At 42.7% G+C, this 18,005-nt stretch overlaps 1 protein-coding gene across 1 annotated transcript; it reads left to right on the top strand.

The window, feature by feature from the left end:
* Nucleotides 1–10,570: 10,570 nt before the first annotated feature.
* On the top strand, nucleotides 10,571–17,927 carry LOC309876683 (uncharacterized protein). The gene is made up of 2 exons (XM_082757291.1): nucleotides 10,571–10,704; nucleotides 17,788–17,927. Exons 1-2 carry the CDS (start codon nucleotides 10,666–10,668, stop codon nucleotides 17,881–17,883), a joined length of 135 nt encoding a protein of 44 aa, XP_082613417.1. The 5' UTR covers nucleotides 10,571–10,665; the 3' UTR covers nucleotides 17,884–17,927.
* The last annotated feature ends 78 nt before the right edge of the window (nucleotides 17,928–18,005 follow it).

Raw genomic sequence — 18,005 nt, 5'->3', positions numbered from 1 at the left:
ATTTTTTTTGCAGCAAATAAAATTAAATCTTGAAATGTATCTTGATGCTTAGGCATTATAAGTTTTGGAATTTCATGTTGTTTTCTACAATGGAGTTCAGTAAAAACAACAAACAAAAACCCTAGAATTTCTAATAGAATTACAAGCTCCAAGGAAGATGTAATGTTTTAGAATTTGGTTTCTTCCAAAAGAATACTTTATGTATTGAAAATTCCTCCTAAGCTGTCAGCATTGTTTACTCTAAAGCACTGTAGAACAATCCTTAGTCCATTTGTGTTTATTACTTTTACATCCATCTTGTCTGTATCGTAAGAATTTTCCTCTACTATCTACAAGGACTTTTCATGGAGTTTCTTTCAGGGTGCTGAAATCTTTCAAAACTATCTGAGAAAGATTCTGGAGGAAATAATGGATTTGCTGGCCTCTAAAAGAGCTAATTGACCTTTTTCTGTCATTGCAAACATATTGTTATTTTCTGAATTACTTGTCATAACCAACATAGTATGACTTGGTACTTAGCTTCCTACCTTTCTGCACTTTTTCCTCCCCTTCCAAAGGCCAGCCTTAAAGACGTAGGTTTCACTACTTGTGATTATCTACAGTGGGCATGTCCACAAGGCAGAGTATTTTCAGATCTGCTCAGGCCTCCTTAAACCACACAAAGGCCCTCTGATTACCTGCAATCCCATAAAACATGTATATCATAATAATAACAGGTGCACTCGCTTACTCCAACGGTTATAAATATATCTTCCAATTTATGTAGTGCCCTTATGAGTGATGTGTCTCTAGGTGCAAAGCCAAAGGATTATTTTACCTTTATGCTCTAAGAACAGAAGTTATTTCAGCTTGCCATCAAATGCACATGGAGTACTTCTGGCCCTATAGTTCTTACTATTCTCAATTTGCATCACTGATATTAAAAGAGCTGCTCCAATTCTAAGTGTTTATGTTAAGATGGAGGTGTTCATATGATGCTTGATGCTTTTTGCACAATACTGGAAAGTGAGAAGATCCCAAAAAATAACAAAAGAAAAAGACTACCATAATGTTTTCATGGCAAACCAGATGGCCACAAAAGCTTCTGCAATCATTACTCTATCCCCAAGTATATATTAGTGTTTCAGGCAAAGACTGTGCAATTCTACAACAGGATTGTTCAAAACGCAGACAGGGAGTGGTTGAGGTGGCTCCAGAATTTTGTATCTAAACAGATGCAGAAATAAATGTGTCCCACTCCCCGTGGTGTGGGGATGCTAACTGCCATTAATTAAAAAAAAAAAAAGTTACCCATGTGGCATCAGAAACATATTGAGGTAATAGCTTTTTTGTAGAACAGCATTATTGCTGAGACACATATGCCTACAGCTTGCTTTGCTGAAAACACATATGAACATGTTAGTTGGAACAGTATTACTCCCCAGTCTTGGGCTTGATGGCAGGTTCAGAAATACTAGTTTGAAAAATGTTAAAGGCACATGTCATTAAGGATACATAGGAGGCCCTTCTGCAGAAAGAAACTACTTGCACAGGCAAACCACAATGTATATTCCTCATATTCTTAATGGGGTATGGGTTCCTACTACTAGTTTAATATGTATTATTTTGGCCAACAGTATTAATGGGACTGATGGCCAAAGCAATGTTCTGTTCAAGCCCTGGGAAAATTTAATTACACATACAGCATCTGCGAAGCCTCTTGCAGAGTTCGTCTGCCAGACTGACAGCAAAATAGCATAAGGCCTACAAAACTATGCGAATGTCAGTGTTGCAAAAACTATGTACTTAATGATATACTCTACCAACTCACTGAAAGACCAAATGAAAGTACTTTAATATAAGATAGACTTACCTTACTTCTGTTTTGTTCGATTCAGCTTACTGAAGCAACAGACAAAGGAAATGAGCGATAGTAAATAATCCCAGCACCATACCATGTAGGATGGTAGTTCTCAGGTGCTTTCTGGTTTAAAACTGAATAGAAAAGCTGCTGATTTTTTTTTTTCTTATCAAGTAGAGAAAACAGTTCATAGAATCATAGAATCATAGAATATCCTGAGTTGGAAGGGACCCTTAAGGATCATCAAGTCCAACTCTTGACACCGCACAGGTCTACCCAAAAGTTCAGACCATGTGACTAAGTGCACAGTCCAATCTCTTCTTAAATTCAGACAGGCTCGGTGCAGTGACCACTTCCCTGGGGAGCCTGTTCCAGTGTGCAACCACCCTCTCTGTGAAGAACCCCCTCCTGACGTCCAGCCTAAATTTCCCCTGCCTCAGCTTAACCCCGTTCCCGCGGGTCCTGTCACTGGTGTTAATGGAAAAAAGGTCTCCTGCCTCTCGACACCCCCTTACGAGGAAGTTGTAGACTGTGATGAGGTCTCCCCTCAGCCTCCTCTTCTCCAGGCTGAACAGGCCCAGTGACCTCAGCCGTTCCTCGTACGTCTTCCCCTCAAGGCCTTTCACCATCTTCGTAGCCCTCCTCTGGACACTCTCCACCAGTTTCATGTCCTTTTTATACTGTGGTGCCCAGAACTGCACACAGTACTCGAGGTGAGGCCGCACCAGCGCAGAGTAGAGCGGGACAATCACCTCCCTTGACCTACTAGCGATGCCGTGCTTGATGCACCCCAGGACACGGTTGGCCCTCCTGGCTGCCAGGGCACACTGCTGGCTCATATTCAACTTGCTGTCTACCACGACCCCCAGATCCCTCTCTTCTAGGCTGCTCTCCAGCGTCTCATCGCCCAGTCTGTACATGCAGCCAGGGTTAATCATTCCCTTTTACTGGGTTATGGCTTCCAACTTGAATTTGAAAGGTAGTTGGTTTTCTCCATTTAAAGACATGTTGGTTTTCATGTGTTGGTGAGTTTTGGATCATAGGATTTCATGTATTTTGGTTTTCAAGTGTTTTGTTTCTTCTGTTAAATTAAAAATTTCAGATGTATGAATACATTGTACTTTCTAGTACAATGACAATTATGATACTATACAAAAGTGAAATATCCATTAAGCAAAAAAGCAAGAAAGGGAACATGTATACCAAGCAAAAAAAAAATATATATATATATTATTTTCTATGACATGTTCTAAATTTCCATCTCCTGTAATAACTTTAATTGTCACTTAATAACATAATGTCACATAATGACGTATTTGAGGATGGATCGGAACCGCAACAGAACTCCTGTTACCACCTTTTGCCTCTATCTTGCAATTTTTAATTCAAATCTCAGAATTAAACACAGGAATTCATAATAATAATGAAATTCAAACAGTAAATGGCAAGACAAACTTTACAGATAGTAACAGTACAGCTTAGTAATTGGCACATAAATAAATAAATAAATAAATAAATATTCTTGAACATTTCTTCCTAGCAATGGAGGGGGAAAAAAAACAGGAGCAGTGCAGGTAAGACGCTGAACAAGCAGTGAGTGACTGCTATCTGCAGTAAAGAATATGGAATAAGCTGAAGTCTGGGAACTCTTCTACAGACATTTTCATGAAGTCTTTTAATCTTTACAGACCTAGAATACTGAAAGCTAATGGTACATTTTCAGAAAACTCCTAAAGTCCTACAGCTTGAACAGACTGAGGAAAGAGAGTGCTGTTTAGTGCTGGCTGCAGCAGTAACAGCACAAGGCGATATAATCTGTGGTTAACATTTTAGACCAAAAGCATAAATGAATTTTCACATTCATCCAGAATAATGTTTCAAATGGGAACAGTAACAAGGCCTTGTAATTGCTGTATACTCTTGTAATTGCCTTTAAAATGTCAAATATACTATTATTAAGGTATTAGCTTAGCAGCCTTCACGGGTGGCATTGGTGCGAGGCAGTAGCAGAAAGATTAGAATTAGATTTCAGCTTTGTAACAGTTGTTGTATGGGATCTTTAACGTACAATTTCCTACACAGTCATAGCAAATAGGGAAAGCATGATTAGCACCAAAGGTTCTGCTCGTCCTCCCTATGGCTAGGCTCTGATTCACTCCTAACATGTCCTCAAAAAATATTCCCAGGCTGTCATCTTGAACAGCTTACTGAGATAAGCACCGTGGTATATCCAAAATGTCAGACCATCGAATTGTTCCAAAAAGAGTGTAGAGAAAATTTAACATGAATCAAATCAGCAAGTCCCAGCTTTCCTAACACGTAAGCCTAAACTGCTAGCAAGGAACTGCTAGGATAGTAGGAATAAATAAGTAGACATTGTAAAAGCGGGTAACAAGAGGGAACTTGTGAGAAGTTTTTTGCAAAATTTTGTTGAGACTATTCATCTTTAGGATTACTCCTGTAGCACTGCTTAAATCACCATCTACCTGGCTTATCTGTTGCCTAAGTGACAATTATAAATGTTAAACCTGCAGCGTGGCAGCTCTACTAGCTACAGCACTCCATGCTATAGCTACTAAGCACTACAGTAAGCACATGTATTTTAAAGATCAGCCTGTGATTTAGATTACTTCTTCAGTCACAAGAAATCCTTCATTTGCTGATCTCCAATGTTTTAACGCATATTGGGAATGAAGTCCACACCAGAAACAATACCTCTACTGAATAAACAGAAGCAACATGAGGAATCCACTGAATTTTCCAAATAAACAACTGAAAAAGGACTTCATGATGTGTCCTTGTATTTATGAGTTATCAGCCTAGCAGTTCTCTACTACCTCTAACCAGTTCATGGCTGATATAACCAGAGTTCCAGAAAGAAACAGAAATGACCTTCTCTTCCAAAGCCAGAGAAAGTTTTAGAAGCTGAAAATGGAAAACTGCTGCTATCATTAAAGCATACAGACAAGATGTAGCCAAAGATCAAAACTTAAATTATATCACACCTTGTAAAAGTGCCCGTTTACATTAATGGGTGAAGAGGTCTGTGCTAAATCCTGATAATGAATTCAGACTATTTTAATAAATATGCATAGACAAATATATATATGTGTGTATAAAGAATCCAAGGCAAATTTTTCAGTTTTGATAATTTGCTAGAGCAACAGACATTCATTTCCTACAATAAGCTGAATTCTGTGTCACACTTCAACTACTTCAAAAGCACAAACACATCAAATATATCTCTAACACATCAGTGCAGAAATTTCCATGGCAGAAAGGTTCCCCCCTCTAGCATAAAACATAGGTCTGGTTCCACTAGAATAGTGTTCCCTTGGTGTTATATGGAAGCAGCAGAGGTCTCAAATGCATGTTGTGACCATGCTGGCCCAGGCCCTTGGAAACAGAACAAGCAGCTTCACTGCACTGTTGAGTGAAACTTGGAAACAGGAGAGAAAACAGCTAATGTTTTTAATCCAAAGTGAAAAACAATCATGAGACTTTTCAAGGGACTGAAGAAAAGGATGCAGTTTGAAAGACTTTGACTGGAGACATCCATCAGACAATAAGAAGAAAACATGCTAAACAAAAATGGAATAAATGAGAAATCAAGCCATGGAAAGGAAGCTGACAGTTAAAATCTGACAAGGGAAAAAAATAAATTAGAAATTTAGAACAATTTCATGTACACTAAGGAAAAATCACCAGTGGAAAAGTATAAGGCATCAATCAGTTAATCTGCAGATATTAATGAACTCTGGAAATATTAAAAGCAGAATTTTCATATAAGGAAAAAAAAAAAAAAAAAAAAAAAGAAGAAATTATATGCTACCATTGTGATCTAAATATGAAGTGGAGTTTGACTAGATACATAAATTCAAAGGATCTTCTATTAAAAGCTTTCTTTTCCCATTAGATTCTTACCTCAAGATGAAAAAAATAAATAAATAAATAAATAAAATGTATTTTGTGGTTTATGTCACAGTCTTTGTGTCACAGTCTGTGAAATTTCACCCAGTTATTCCTGTATTGAACTCAGTAATTTGTATTTTTTCAGAGCACATGAGTTTGTCAGACCTGTTGTCAGACAACATCCCAGCTTTCTCTTCAAGTTAAGAAACTTAGTAGCTTGCATCTTCTATCTGCAAGGTCTCCTGAAGCTACTTTTTGAGATGGATAGGGAGAGTTCTTCACATGTCTCAGCAACTTCTTCCACTCTTCAAATATTTTTTCAGCTTACATTCTCATCAATATGTCCACATATCTTCTAAACCATGGCTCTGGATCTCTCACAATACAAACACAAGACTTACACAAACTATTGACTTGTGCCTCACACTGTCCTGCAGACACTCACACTCCATTACCCTGTTCAACAGAAAACCAAAAGACTGTGGAATCTGAAAGAGGCCACGGCACTGAATGTAAGCTGAGGAAGGAAGAGAAAAAAGGGATAATTGTAGGAGGAATAAAGGTAACGAAAGGGGTATTTAACAGGGCAAGTAACAAAATGCTACACACAGGCTCCAGGCACTTTTTTTTTTTTTTAATATAGAAAAATATGGTAATTTGAGAAGTTTATGGCCACAGACCTGATAATAGTCAGAATCAATGCTATATGAAAAGAAAACTCTCTAGCCCTTCTCACAATTTCATGTTATTATCTACAGAACACATAAGGATCACTTTTAGTGTTACCATAATGCCACCTTGGAAGTTCATATTGACTTGTCATATACTTGTCACATATTTGTCATTCATATTTGTCCATTATGACTTCCAGACTCTCTTCAGAGTAACAGAAGTGTTCTTAAAAATGCACAAAACTATCTCAAGTTCTAGGTTCTAGCTATATGACTTTGCTCGTGGCTGTACTTAAGCACATTTTTGAGTGAACACAAGTTACTGAACAATCTCTGCATAAGTACTTTGACATCACTGGTACTTGCTATTCATCAGTCTTTGCATCAGTCACACTTTTTTTTCAGTGATCTTTGATTATATTCCTTTGATAAAACTGTTTGAAAACATGAACATTTAGTGTACCAGCCATGTAGTTACTTTCATGCCAACATTGTAATCTTATCAAAGCATTAAGCCAGTTTTCTTTGACAATAGCTATTTTCCCTAAAACTATAAAAATTTGCATTAATTAAATTCTCATCCTTTAATTCTTTTTTTTTTTGTTGTTCTAATCAGCTTAGTCATGTACGAGTTTTTTATTAGATGACAGTCTAAGTAGTTCATGGTCAACCCACTTCACCTTTTTAAACATTGGCATGACATGGCCATGAATACAGCCTTCTGAAATTTCACCACAAAAAGCTACAGTTATTATCAACAAGTGAAAAATCTAACCAGCAAACTCTTCAGTGTGTTAGTTCCATATGGATAGCCTAGTGACAAACACAGCAAAATGGTATTGATATAAAATGCCCCTGAATTTATTCAAATTTAAATGATTAGTCCATATAAACACCAAATTCAGTGAAATTACATCCAACTGATACTGAAACAAACCCAGATTTCTGACTTTTCTTCTTTACCCTCCTGTTATGATACAGAAGACCCAAATAAATGGCAGGGAAAATTGATTTCTGACTAGAAGGACTAAGGAAGTGCTGGCAAAAGACAAATATGTTAAGAATCAATATTTTTACTTAGTCTCTGAGTAATATCTATATTAGTTGATACATAAATATTTCAAACATAAATGTAGTATTTTGGAGTTTAACTTTTACAAATTGCTTAGAAGCAGGTACAAGCAAAAAAGTAAGAAAAAACATTTCATAGAATCATAGAATGGTTTGGGTTGGAAGGATCCTTAAAGACCACCCAGTTCCACCCTCCTGCCATGGGCAGGGACACCTCCCACCAGACCAGGCTGCTTAAAGCCCCATCTAGCCTGGCCTTGAACATCTGCAGGGATGGGGCATCCACAGCTTCTCTGGCCAACCTGTGCCAGTGCCTCACCACCTTCAGAGTGAATTTCTTCTTTATATCTAATTTAAACCTACCTTTTAGTTTAAAGACTGTTAGGTCTTTTTGTTTAAAAACACTACCCCTTGTCCTATCATTACAGTAAAGTCTCTCTCCATCTCCTTATAAGCTCCCTTTAGGTCTTGAAAAGCTTCAGTGAGATTTCCCTGGAGCCTTCTCTTCTCCAGGCTGAACAGCCCCAGCTCTTTCAGCCTTTCTTCAAAGGAGTGGTGTTCCAGCCCCCTGATCATCCTTGTGGCCCTCCTCTGGATTCACCCCAATGTCTTTCTTTTCCTTGGGGCTCCAGAGCTGAACGCAGTACTCCAGGTGGAGTCTCACAAGAGTGAAGTGGAGGTCCCTTGACCTGCTGCCCTTGATTTTTTTTAAGGCTGCCCAGGATGCAGTTGGCCTTCTCAGCTGAAAGCACACAAATCTCATGTCTAATTTGTCATCCACCACTATCTCCAAGTCCATCTCCACTTGGCTGCTCTCCATTCATCCTCAGTCTGTACTGATACCAGGGATTGCCCCAACCCAGGTGCAGCACCTTGCACTCAGCCTTGTTCAGCTTCCTGAGGTTCACATGAGCAAAGTGATGCACAGTCACAGTGACTGCATGTTGAAGACTACTTCTTGTCATGGTCCCTTTGGTTAAAAAACAATATAATGGATTTTTGAAAAGTACAGGAAGGTTGTCAAAGTTGTCCAACTGTTCCCCATTATAACCTCTTATCATAAAAGTTATATTAGTCTTCCTAATATCACAACTGTGGTGACTGCATCTTTGTCTCTCAAACTGTTCATCCTGGTCTCTTCTCCCACAGGTTTCTCTTTACAGGCATTTCTTTTTCCTTATCTTCAGGAGTTCTTGTCTCTTTCTATCTGTTACTTTCTGCCTCCTCAGCTCACTTCATTTCATCAGTACACTGCCTTGCACTTTGTAACAATCCACTTTTATTTCTTCTGCAAATATCTTTGTTCTGTGTTGTATGAAATAGCAGCTTATTATCTCTCTTCTAATACTCCATGTATGTCTTGACATCTTAGACTGTAAAACACAGGGACTGTATCTTATGTAGTGATTAGTAGGACATATTTGACCATGACAAAGGGGTCAAGATAGGGAATATCGTAAAACAAATTAATATAAATCGCTTAAATGACACCAGCATTATTTCCTCAAAAAATGTAGTTTTAGACTAAAAGCATTCTGAGCTAAATCCTTTCCTCCTAGGGAATACAATTTCAAAGAAGCTGCCAGTGACCCTTACTTCCAGTGTACACTACTGTGCTGCAGTACTGAAAGGATGTTGCATCAGAAAGTAATTTGATCCTAAAATCGTGATCAGTTTAATGTGCAATGAAACAGTAAACAAAAGCTTGCATTGTTGGAGGAAAAAAACCAGCACAGATTAAAGCAGGTAGAGAGCTGTTTAATCTGTCTCAGAACTCTGTCCAAAGCAAATTCCTCAGGCTTTACTGATGAGAGAGGGAAGGTCTGTCTGCATTTTCTCTTTTTCCACTGAAACCTTCCTAACTTCGTAACCGCCGACAAATAAACAGTATTCCAAGCAGCCATTAACCTTGGGATCATCTTATTACTTCATAGTATTCCAAGCACATTTACAAGAAACTTTATACGGAGCAGCTACAAGTTCACCAGACACGCGCCCTGAGTCAGTCAGTAAATAGAAAACGCAAAAGTAAATAAACACAGGCCAGATGTATTTATAGCCCAGAAAGGCTGAGTTTGTAACCTCAGCAGAGACGTGACTCCTGGACAGAAATTAGTTGATGCGTGTGTAGTCTGGAGGCAGGTGGAGTGAAAGGTGGTACAGGCGTCTTCTGAGTAACACCTCTTTTATATGCAAGTTATCAAAAAAAAAAAAAAAAAAGAAACAAAGGCTGTGAATATGCCATGGAGGTTATACAAAAATAGAAAATTTAGGCAAAACCAATTGTCACAGAATCATAGCATGGTTTGGGTTGGAGGGGGCCTCGCAGATCATCGAGGATCATGACAGGGCTGCTCGGGGCCTCATCCAGCCTGGCCCTGAGCACCTCCAGGGAGGCGCCGTGCCCTCGTGCAATTTAATATAAAACAGGCAAGACTTAGAATTAGCTGTTTATTTTTTAGACAAGACACGGGTCTGTCAGGACGGGACACTGCTGACCCGCAGTAACGCACTACGCAGGAGAACGGCTCAGCGAGCCGGCTGCGGCAGCGCTGCCTCACGCAGCCCGTCCCTTCAGGCGGAGCTGCCCCACACGAGCTGTTGCCCGGGCTGACGGTGCCCGGCCGGGGGCCGCCGCTCCGGACCCGCCGCCAACACCCCCTCCGGCGCCCCCCCCGGGCACCCTCCGCTCCCCTCCGCGGCGGCCGGGGGCGGCGCTCCCCGCCCCTGTGGGCGAGGCGCGATCGCGCCGGGCCCTGCCCCCGCCCCCCTCCCGCCGCCTCCCTCAGCAACCGGTTCCCGCCGGCTGCCTCCGCCTCTCGGCGCCCTCCCGCCCCCGCCCCGCGGAAGCCCCGCCCCGCGGGCGGTGCCGCTCCCGCCCCCTCCGCGCCGGCGGCGCCTCCGATTGGGCGAGCGCCACGCCCGTCGCGGCCGGGCGCCGGCGAGGGGCGGGCCCCGCGGCGCTAGTGCAGGAGGCGGCGCCCAGGCTCCCCCCTTGTGCCGCCGCGTCCGCGCCGCGCCAGCCCGCAGAGCCGCCGCCCGCCGCAGCTGTATGCCCCAGCCCCGCTCCGCCGCCGAACCCCCTCCGGCAGCTCCGCGGCCTCCAGCGCCTCCGCGTCCTCCTGCTTCTGCTCCTCCTGCCCCCGGCGGTGGCGCCCGCACCCCGGCTGTATGATCAGGCTACAGTCTTCAATGAGTAACCATATTCCTGTGAGTGCCGCCGCGACGCGACGCCCCCCCCCCCCCGTTCCCTTCCCCGCACCCTGCCCGCGGACCCTCACCCCCCCGGGCGTGCCGGGCTCGGCGCCTCTCCCTCTCCTCTCCCCCCCTTTCCCCGGCCCCTTCCGTCTCCTCCATGTTGTCTCCTTTGTTCTGGCGCGGGGCAGCCGGGCTGGGCTCGCCCTCGCCGCGCCGCCAGGGGATGGGTTGACCTGTCCGCCGCTCCGCATCACCGTCTGGCGGCGGTGGCGGTGGTGGCGGCGGCGGCTCCCCCCCGGTGCGGGCACCGCAGCGCCCCGGCGTTGTGGCAGGCCGGGAGCCCCCTGCCGGGGGGAGGCCGGGACCGGGCGGCGGCTGCGGGGGACAAGATGGCTCCGCGGCGGGAGCCGGGGGGAAGAAGCGCGGCTCCGACCCGGCGGCGGCAGCAGGAGGAGGAGGCGGCGGCCCCTCGGCGGCGCTCGGCGCGGCCCCGGGCCCGCGGGGCGCTGGGGCAAGCCCCGGCTTGTCCGGCCGCGTGGGCGGGGGGGGGCGGCCGGGGGGAGCCATGGCGGCGGGCACGTGCGCGGCGGCCATGAGGGAGGCCGGGAGGGCGGCGGGGCGGCCGCGCTTTGTCTGCGCCGGGCGGCGGCTGTCGGGGCGCGGAGCCTTCCCCCAAACGAGGCCGGGAGCGGGCTGAGGGGAGAGCGACGCTGCGGAGGAGGCGGCTGAAGGCAGGTTGAGGACGGGTGCCGCCGTAGCAGCCTGCCCCGCTTCGCGGTTGCGAGCTGACGAGCGTAATAAAAGCCGTGAATTTTGCCGGAGCCTGTCGTTGAGACCTTTCTTTGTGGTGTTCTCTTCCCCTCCCCTCGTAACCTCTCCCTTGCTTAACTTCCGTGACCGCAGAGCACGCTGTGTGTTAAAGCAGCAACGCCACAAAGCTGGCAGGTGGCGGTGCGCCCTCCGCAAGCAAGCAAAACGCGATCAAAATCCGGCTGCTGTCAGCTGGTAACAGCAGGAGCACGGTCACTTGTGCGCGGCTCGTAGCTGCCTGCACAGCGAATCCTCTGAGCTGACCCTGGCGCAAGGGTTCGGCGATCCTGCTGCGCCTCGCCGCAGCCGGAGGCAACTTCTCAATATGTCTACCTGTGTCTGCGGAGTCGCCGAAGCAGTGACTCAGAAGTACGAACACTGTCTCCTCGTAACTTCATTAAACTGTCAGATCAAAAAAAAAAAAAAAAAGAAAAACAGCGTGGAGATGACACTCAAATGTCAGCTCTTGTTATTATACCGACGGAACGGCAGCGCGCTTTGAAATTGTCGTACAGGAGCGGCATTGTTTCAGGGGGAAAATGTGAAAGAATGCAGGGAGGAAATGTGAGAATGAGGAAGAAAAATGAGTGACAGCTGTAGCGAGGGCTGAGGGAGAAGGATATCATTGTTTTAGTGAAACTAAACGTGTCAGTATGGCAGTAAATAAATAAAACTTATCCTTATCTAATAAGTCCTATCTTGTGAAACCTTTTTCTTATGACAAAGACATGCCACGTAATAATGCTGGATCTATCCCAGTGTGTAGGCTGACTGTAAGTGATCACGTCTCTTAAAGATTAACCAGAACTCCCTGATCAGGGTATTACTGAATTCTAAGCTAGTTGTAGATACCTTATATTTGAAGATAAAACTCACTCTATAAGATCAATAAATAAGGTAACAGTTACAAGTAGATCCCTAACTTCTTACAGCTTCTCTCACAGATGCGGCTTCTTCTTGGGGATTTGTATTACACTTAAAATACAGCAATAACTGTATTTGCCTTTATATGCTTAAAATGTAATGGAGTAAGTTTTGAGTAGAATGACAGGAATTAAGTAGCTTGCTGTCTAAGCAACAGAAGCGTTAAGTAATTTCTGAGTCTGTCCTTCCTCACTTTCAGAAACTCAGGATGCATTAGAAAAGGGGTGGAATTGGATTGTCACGTCTTGCTCTCCCCAGTAGGGAATTAAGGCTTTTTTCATGTTCTTTCATGGTGCAAGCAGGAGAACTGGGAATATAGTCACAAGGCCTCTGTTTCATCATCTGTTGAAGTTGCATTGACTTTCTATACAGGAAGTTTTGAGATAATCTTTTCTTCCCCTGAACTGCATGCTTTAACCACAAGAAATGTCCTTTGTGGAGCATGTTGTAACGAATTTGTGATAAACCCCTGGCATTTCTTGTTTGTGCTATCAGAGTGTATTTTCTTAGGCTGTGAGTTGCTCTCTGAGCCAAAATGGGTAGCCCTGTCACCGTGGATATAACACAGGTGTTCGCGTACCCTGTAGATGAAAGGAGAATCTTGTCAACAACACCTAATGAAGGTGTGCCATCACCTTATGTAATGGCTCTGCAGTTAGTACCCCTTTCCCTCCCACTTCTTTGTGCCTTTGTTACCACTTAGGCCTTGAGTAGTAAGAGAGAGTCTGGATACTTGCCCCCCTGTTTTTCAGTAGCTTTTTGACAAGTAGCAAGTTAGAACAATTGTAGGCACTGTCACATTGTAATGAAGTTCAGTTTTCTAGCTTTTATTCCATAGTTTCAGTAACAAAGTGTATTACAGTGTGGTTTCAGAGAATGTGACACCCACATCGCTGATTCTGGACATAAATGTTCAGTCTAGGAGCAGGTGGGTTGAGCAGCTGAGAGCCATCTTACACATCTTCTGAAAGTGAAGTGCCCTGCAGCTGTGTAGACCAGAGCTTCTGGTTTGCACACTTCTAAAGGTGCTACCAGGTTTTGAACGAACATCAGCACCATGGGTTAACCCTACAGGCCTTCCATTTCCACATGTCGGTACCAATCTAACAGATTTTTCATAAGCACTTTTTGCCAGATGTAAATGATTGTTTCAAACAGAATTGATGTTTGAATCTTCCTGTCAGCAAAGACAAATAATTTAGCTTCCTATCCCAAAGAAGGGTGTGAATTAAAGCTTTTCTTTATGAGATGTCTTCCTCTTGCTTGAGTAATTATTCTGTAATTTCTTGTAATTTCAATGATAGATGGAGCAATCATAGTTAACATGACTTTGTCCCTTATTGGACGGGATACCTTCTTTTAATAGGAGGTCTTGGCATATTAAACCTTCATTTTGTTTTCCAAGTCTTGACGGATCTGAGAGTCTAAATGTAGCCTGGCTTTCTGTTACTAATAGAAAGTGCTGCTATCATCACCAAAAATCCTTCAGTGTTAATTTCCTCAAGGATAGCTCACATTGAAATGGAAAGCCATGTGACGGAGTACCCAAATTAACAGTACAAACTGTTGGTTGATATCATTCTGTTAAACTTCTGTATACAACAGCATGCATTTGGGTTTCACTTGTGCAGCCTTATGCATTTATATGGCATCTTGATTTTTTGATAAATCACCTACCAAATAATGAACTATCTAAAAAAATACAGTGACTTAAACTGTACTTCCAAGCCTTTTGAAAGTTGAAGTCATTTGGGCTCTCACCAAGCATGAGGTGGTGTTAATTACTGCAACAGCGTGTTTATAGCTGACTTTTTGTCTTCCAGACCTTTTTGCTGAAGAGGGATGAAACCTTGTACTCCAACTTAATGTCCTAACACAAAGAGCATGCCAATATACTTGTTTGTAATTTTAACTTAACTCCCAGAACAGACCTAAATTAGGTTGGCAAAATCTATCTTAGCATAGTACAGACTATTATAGCATTAAGGAATCGGTCTGCACACAGAGCTTTCCAGCTAGCAGTGATGAGAAGAGATGGCATACTCATCAAAGGAAAATGTGAGCTTTGCTCCTTTATAATGTGGCAGCAGCTGTTGCCAAGGCAAACAGTGAGAACGAAATGCATGCTTAGTTAGGTCCGTACTTCTCTGAATTAGTAAGGTGCTGATGTGTCTAATTGCTAACTGCTAAGCCAGTATTAAAGAAATGAATCCATTTGTAGGGGTTAATTGCACAGGGAACTCAAACTTAACATCGTGTAATATAGTCCCTTCAACTTCGTATAATTTGAATTGTGAACGCAGTTTCTGGATGTAATTAACAATCTGCTTTGAAAAAGGAGGCGTTGCTGCTTAACCAGTGCTCTGCTGCCTGCCCTCCTCTTTACCCCTGCGAAGTGTTTGTCTGCTTTTATATTGAGTACTCCCAGGCGCGCACTGAGGGCAGCCAACCTACTGGACTGGATGAAACCCGATGGCTTCTTACTTCCTACCTGCCACCATATGGGGTCGTGCTGCCTTGTTTCCAATTACTCTGTGTTCCTTTCCCTCTAAATTCTTCATCTTGCGGATTGAAAAACTGTTTCTTTACCCTAGTGACCCAGTTCTGTCTCATAATTTCGAGCTCACGTTTTTTCTGTTATTTCTGTTTCTGACACTTTTCTCTCCCTCATCCTCTACTGGAGAAAATGGCCAGCTTGTCTTAGAAGACTTACAAAGAGATAAACATGAGATCTGCCAGCACATGAGAAAAGCAGTGTAAGACCTTGCGCAGATGGATCTGCTTAAAGCTGCCCTGTGCTTTTCTGGCGTTCTGCTTCTTAAACTAATTGAAAGTGACTTTAAATAAGCCCTCTTCAGTTGCTATTTTAGGTGTTCCCTAAGTCTGGTCCTAGGACTCTTTATTGCACCATCTACCTTTTGCTGGTATGGTTGGTATGTCAATGATGATGCTTGAAATTCTTCACATTCTGCTGGCTACTGTTAGTCTGTTGCCCTTTAACTCTTCAAGGGATCCTTCCTGCTCCTTTTTCATGCTTATTTTATTTCAAGATCTTAGGTTACGTAACAAATAAATCACAATTACTTGGAGAATTAATCCTCTAGTCTTCATAAAAATGGTGATGATAGAACCTCTGGAATGGCAGCAACGTGTGTGCAGCTCTTTTTGTGTCATACTGGTTAGCAGTTGTTTATTTTTTTGTCTTCTTTTTAAGCCAGTAAGGTGCATCCTTCAAAGTTGGTAACAAAAAGCTGTCTGAAAATGTGAAAAGGACCAGGGGAGGCATTTGGTGTGCTTTTTGTACAGGTACTTGGTAACTGTATGGTTCATCTCTGCTACAGTCTAAACTGGAATGACTTTTCCCTGTTACAAGGACTTCCTCTCCTCTGGACTTAGGAATGGAGCAAAGCCCTGTCTGCAACATAAAACATTGTTGCAGTTCTTTAAAAGCATACAGCACTTGGAGAACTCCTGTGCTGCCAGGAGGCCTCTTGGGAAAACCAGCAATTGTTAGGTCATCTGATCTGTTGTGACTTCTGCTTAATACTCAGCATTGTTATGAATATGCTCGCTGTCGTCTTTCTGGGTATGCTTTAGCGTCTGCAGTGGGGTCTTGGTGTGACTCCAAATCCTGGATGGCAGCTAGCAACTGTGAGTTATTTGCATGTAACTTTTTCTTCCTGCCCTTTTCAACGAAGTGGTTTAAGACGTTGGCAGTTGTCAGGCTTTATCGTGCAGTTTTCTGTAGGTTCTCATCTGTTGAATTTGCTTTCTTGTGGTTGGGCTGCTTTTCAGCACAGGCTGGTTCTTTCATGGTTATTTGAAAGAAAGTTGAGTGTAGGAGCACTGAAATTCTGTTGCTTATTTTCTCATGCGTGCTTGCCATGATCGTATATGTGGATGGATGCATAGAGTTTGTGGTTAAAAAAAAATAAAGTCTGATGATTGCTACAGTTTACTTACTAGAAAAATATACAACGTAGCTAGATATATGAAGGCAAAGAACTGATATTGCCATTTCCTAGCCTACCAAAAATCCCATTTTAAACAGTAAGTCTCTGATAGTAAGTCTCTTCTGTAATATTGCATGCTCAGCTAACCCATTCCCAAAGTATGTTGGGTGATATTTTGTTTGGACTTAGATATATTTGAATTCCTCCCAGTGTTTGAAGTTGACTGGCCAGCATACTTCATTTTTCCTGAGAAGTTGTAGGGTTGGTGATGTTTCTCATTATACCTAAGAATAATTTGTGGGCATCTGTTTCAGCCTGTATCTATCCTTTTGGGAAACAAAACTTCTTTTTACCCTCTGTTCCCCAGGTAGAAAGGGGCTTTTGGGTATCGTCATCAGCACTGCCAATGTGGCTAGGCACGAAACTAACTCCTGTGCCATAAGATTCCAGAGTGCATGAAAGCATGTATTCCTGGATCATATTCACAGCAACATCTGCAAGTGAATGCATAACTTATGGCAGTTCATCAGCTATCTACTTCCTGATTGTGCATCTTGCAGTAACTTTATATGCAAATTTAATCTTAGGGAAATAGCAGGCTACTGGGCAGGAATAACCTAGCCAATAAGTTGCCTTCATATTTTTTTTAGCTAGAGTATAGCCACTATCTTGATATAATGTCTTCATCCTTGAGTATGTGAAATGTTCCTTTAGAAGTCTGCACGCTTTAAGTCTCAAAACATGTTTCAAACCTTGTGTTACTTTGTTAGGCCATAAAGATTTTGGGGTTTGCTTTCAAGGCCTCCTGCATTTCCAGGTTTTTTTTGTTTTTTTTTTTTTTTTAACTGGCTATTCTGCATGTGAGTTAATTGTTCCTACATGCAAACTGTCCGTTGCATTATCCTTTAAGGCAGGTTATTCTGTCTCTGTGTAGAGAATGGTAGTTTGGTTTAAACAGTAGTTGTCCGAATATTCAGAGTGAACATTCAAGGAATCTCATGTGTGCCTTTGTGTGGCTGCTTAAGGTCAGTGTAACTTCAGTAGGTGTTGTGATATTTCTTAATTTGCAGTAGAAGATAGGTACACTGGGAGTTCTTAAAACTTCATATTTTCTTGCAATGTTAGCACTTCTGAGTTTATACTTGAAAATATTTAAATCTTCAGTATTAAAGTACTTGATGCAGCAACTTTGTTTTAATAAATATATTGACTTTCTAGTAAACATTTAGTTTCTTTGTCAGGGAAGGTAACAGGATTTTTATGCAAACCTAATTCTTGGATTTAAAGAATAATCCTTGTGAAACTTGGTCTTTCTCCTTTCATTTATTCAGTTTATAATGCTTATTGTCTTAAAAATAACCTTACTTTATGTATGCTCATTTTGCTTCTTTCTCCTTTCTCTTTACAGCAGTTCTGTGGTGTTCTTGGTCACACATTTATGGAGTTTCTGAAGGGCAGTGGAGACTACTGCCAGGCACAGCACGACCTCTATGCAGACAAGTGAACTGTAGAAATTCATTACTACTCCACCAAGAAGCCCCCCTAAGAGTGGTTGACCAGGATAAGAAGTATTGAATTGAAATTGGCAGAGCATTTAACAAAAGAATTCAGACCTGGATGGGGTAA

Source organism: Aythya marila (genome assembly GCF_965140915.1).
Source record: "Aythya marila genome assembly, chromosome: 3".
Taxonomy (NCBI): domain Eukaryota; kingdom Metazoa; phylum Chordata; class Aves; order Anseriformes; family Anatidae; genus Aythya; species Aythya marila.
This window is presented reverse-complemented; position numbering and strand designations above follow the sequence as displayed.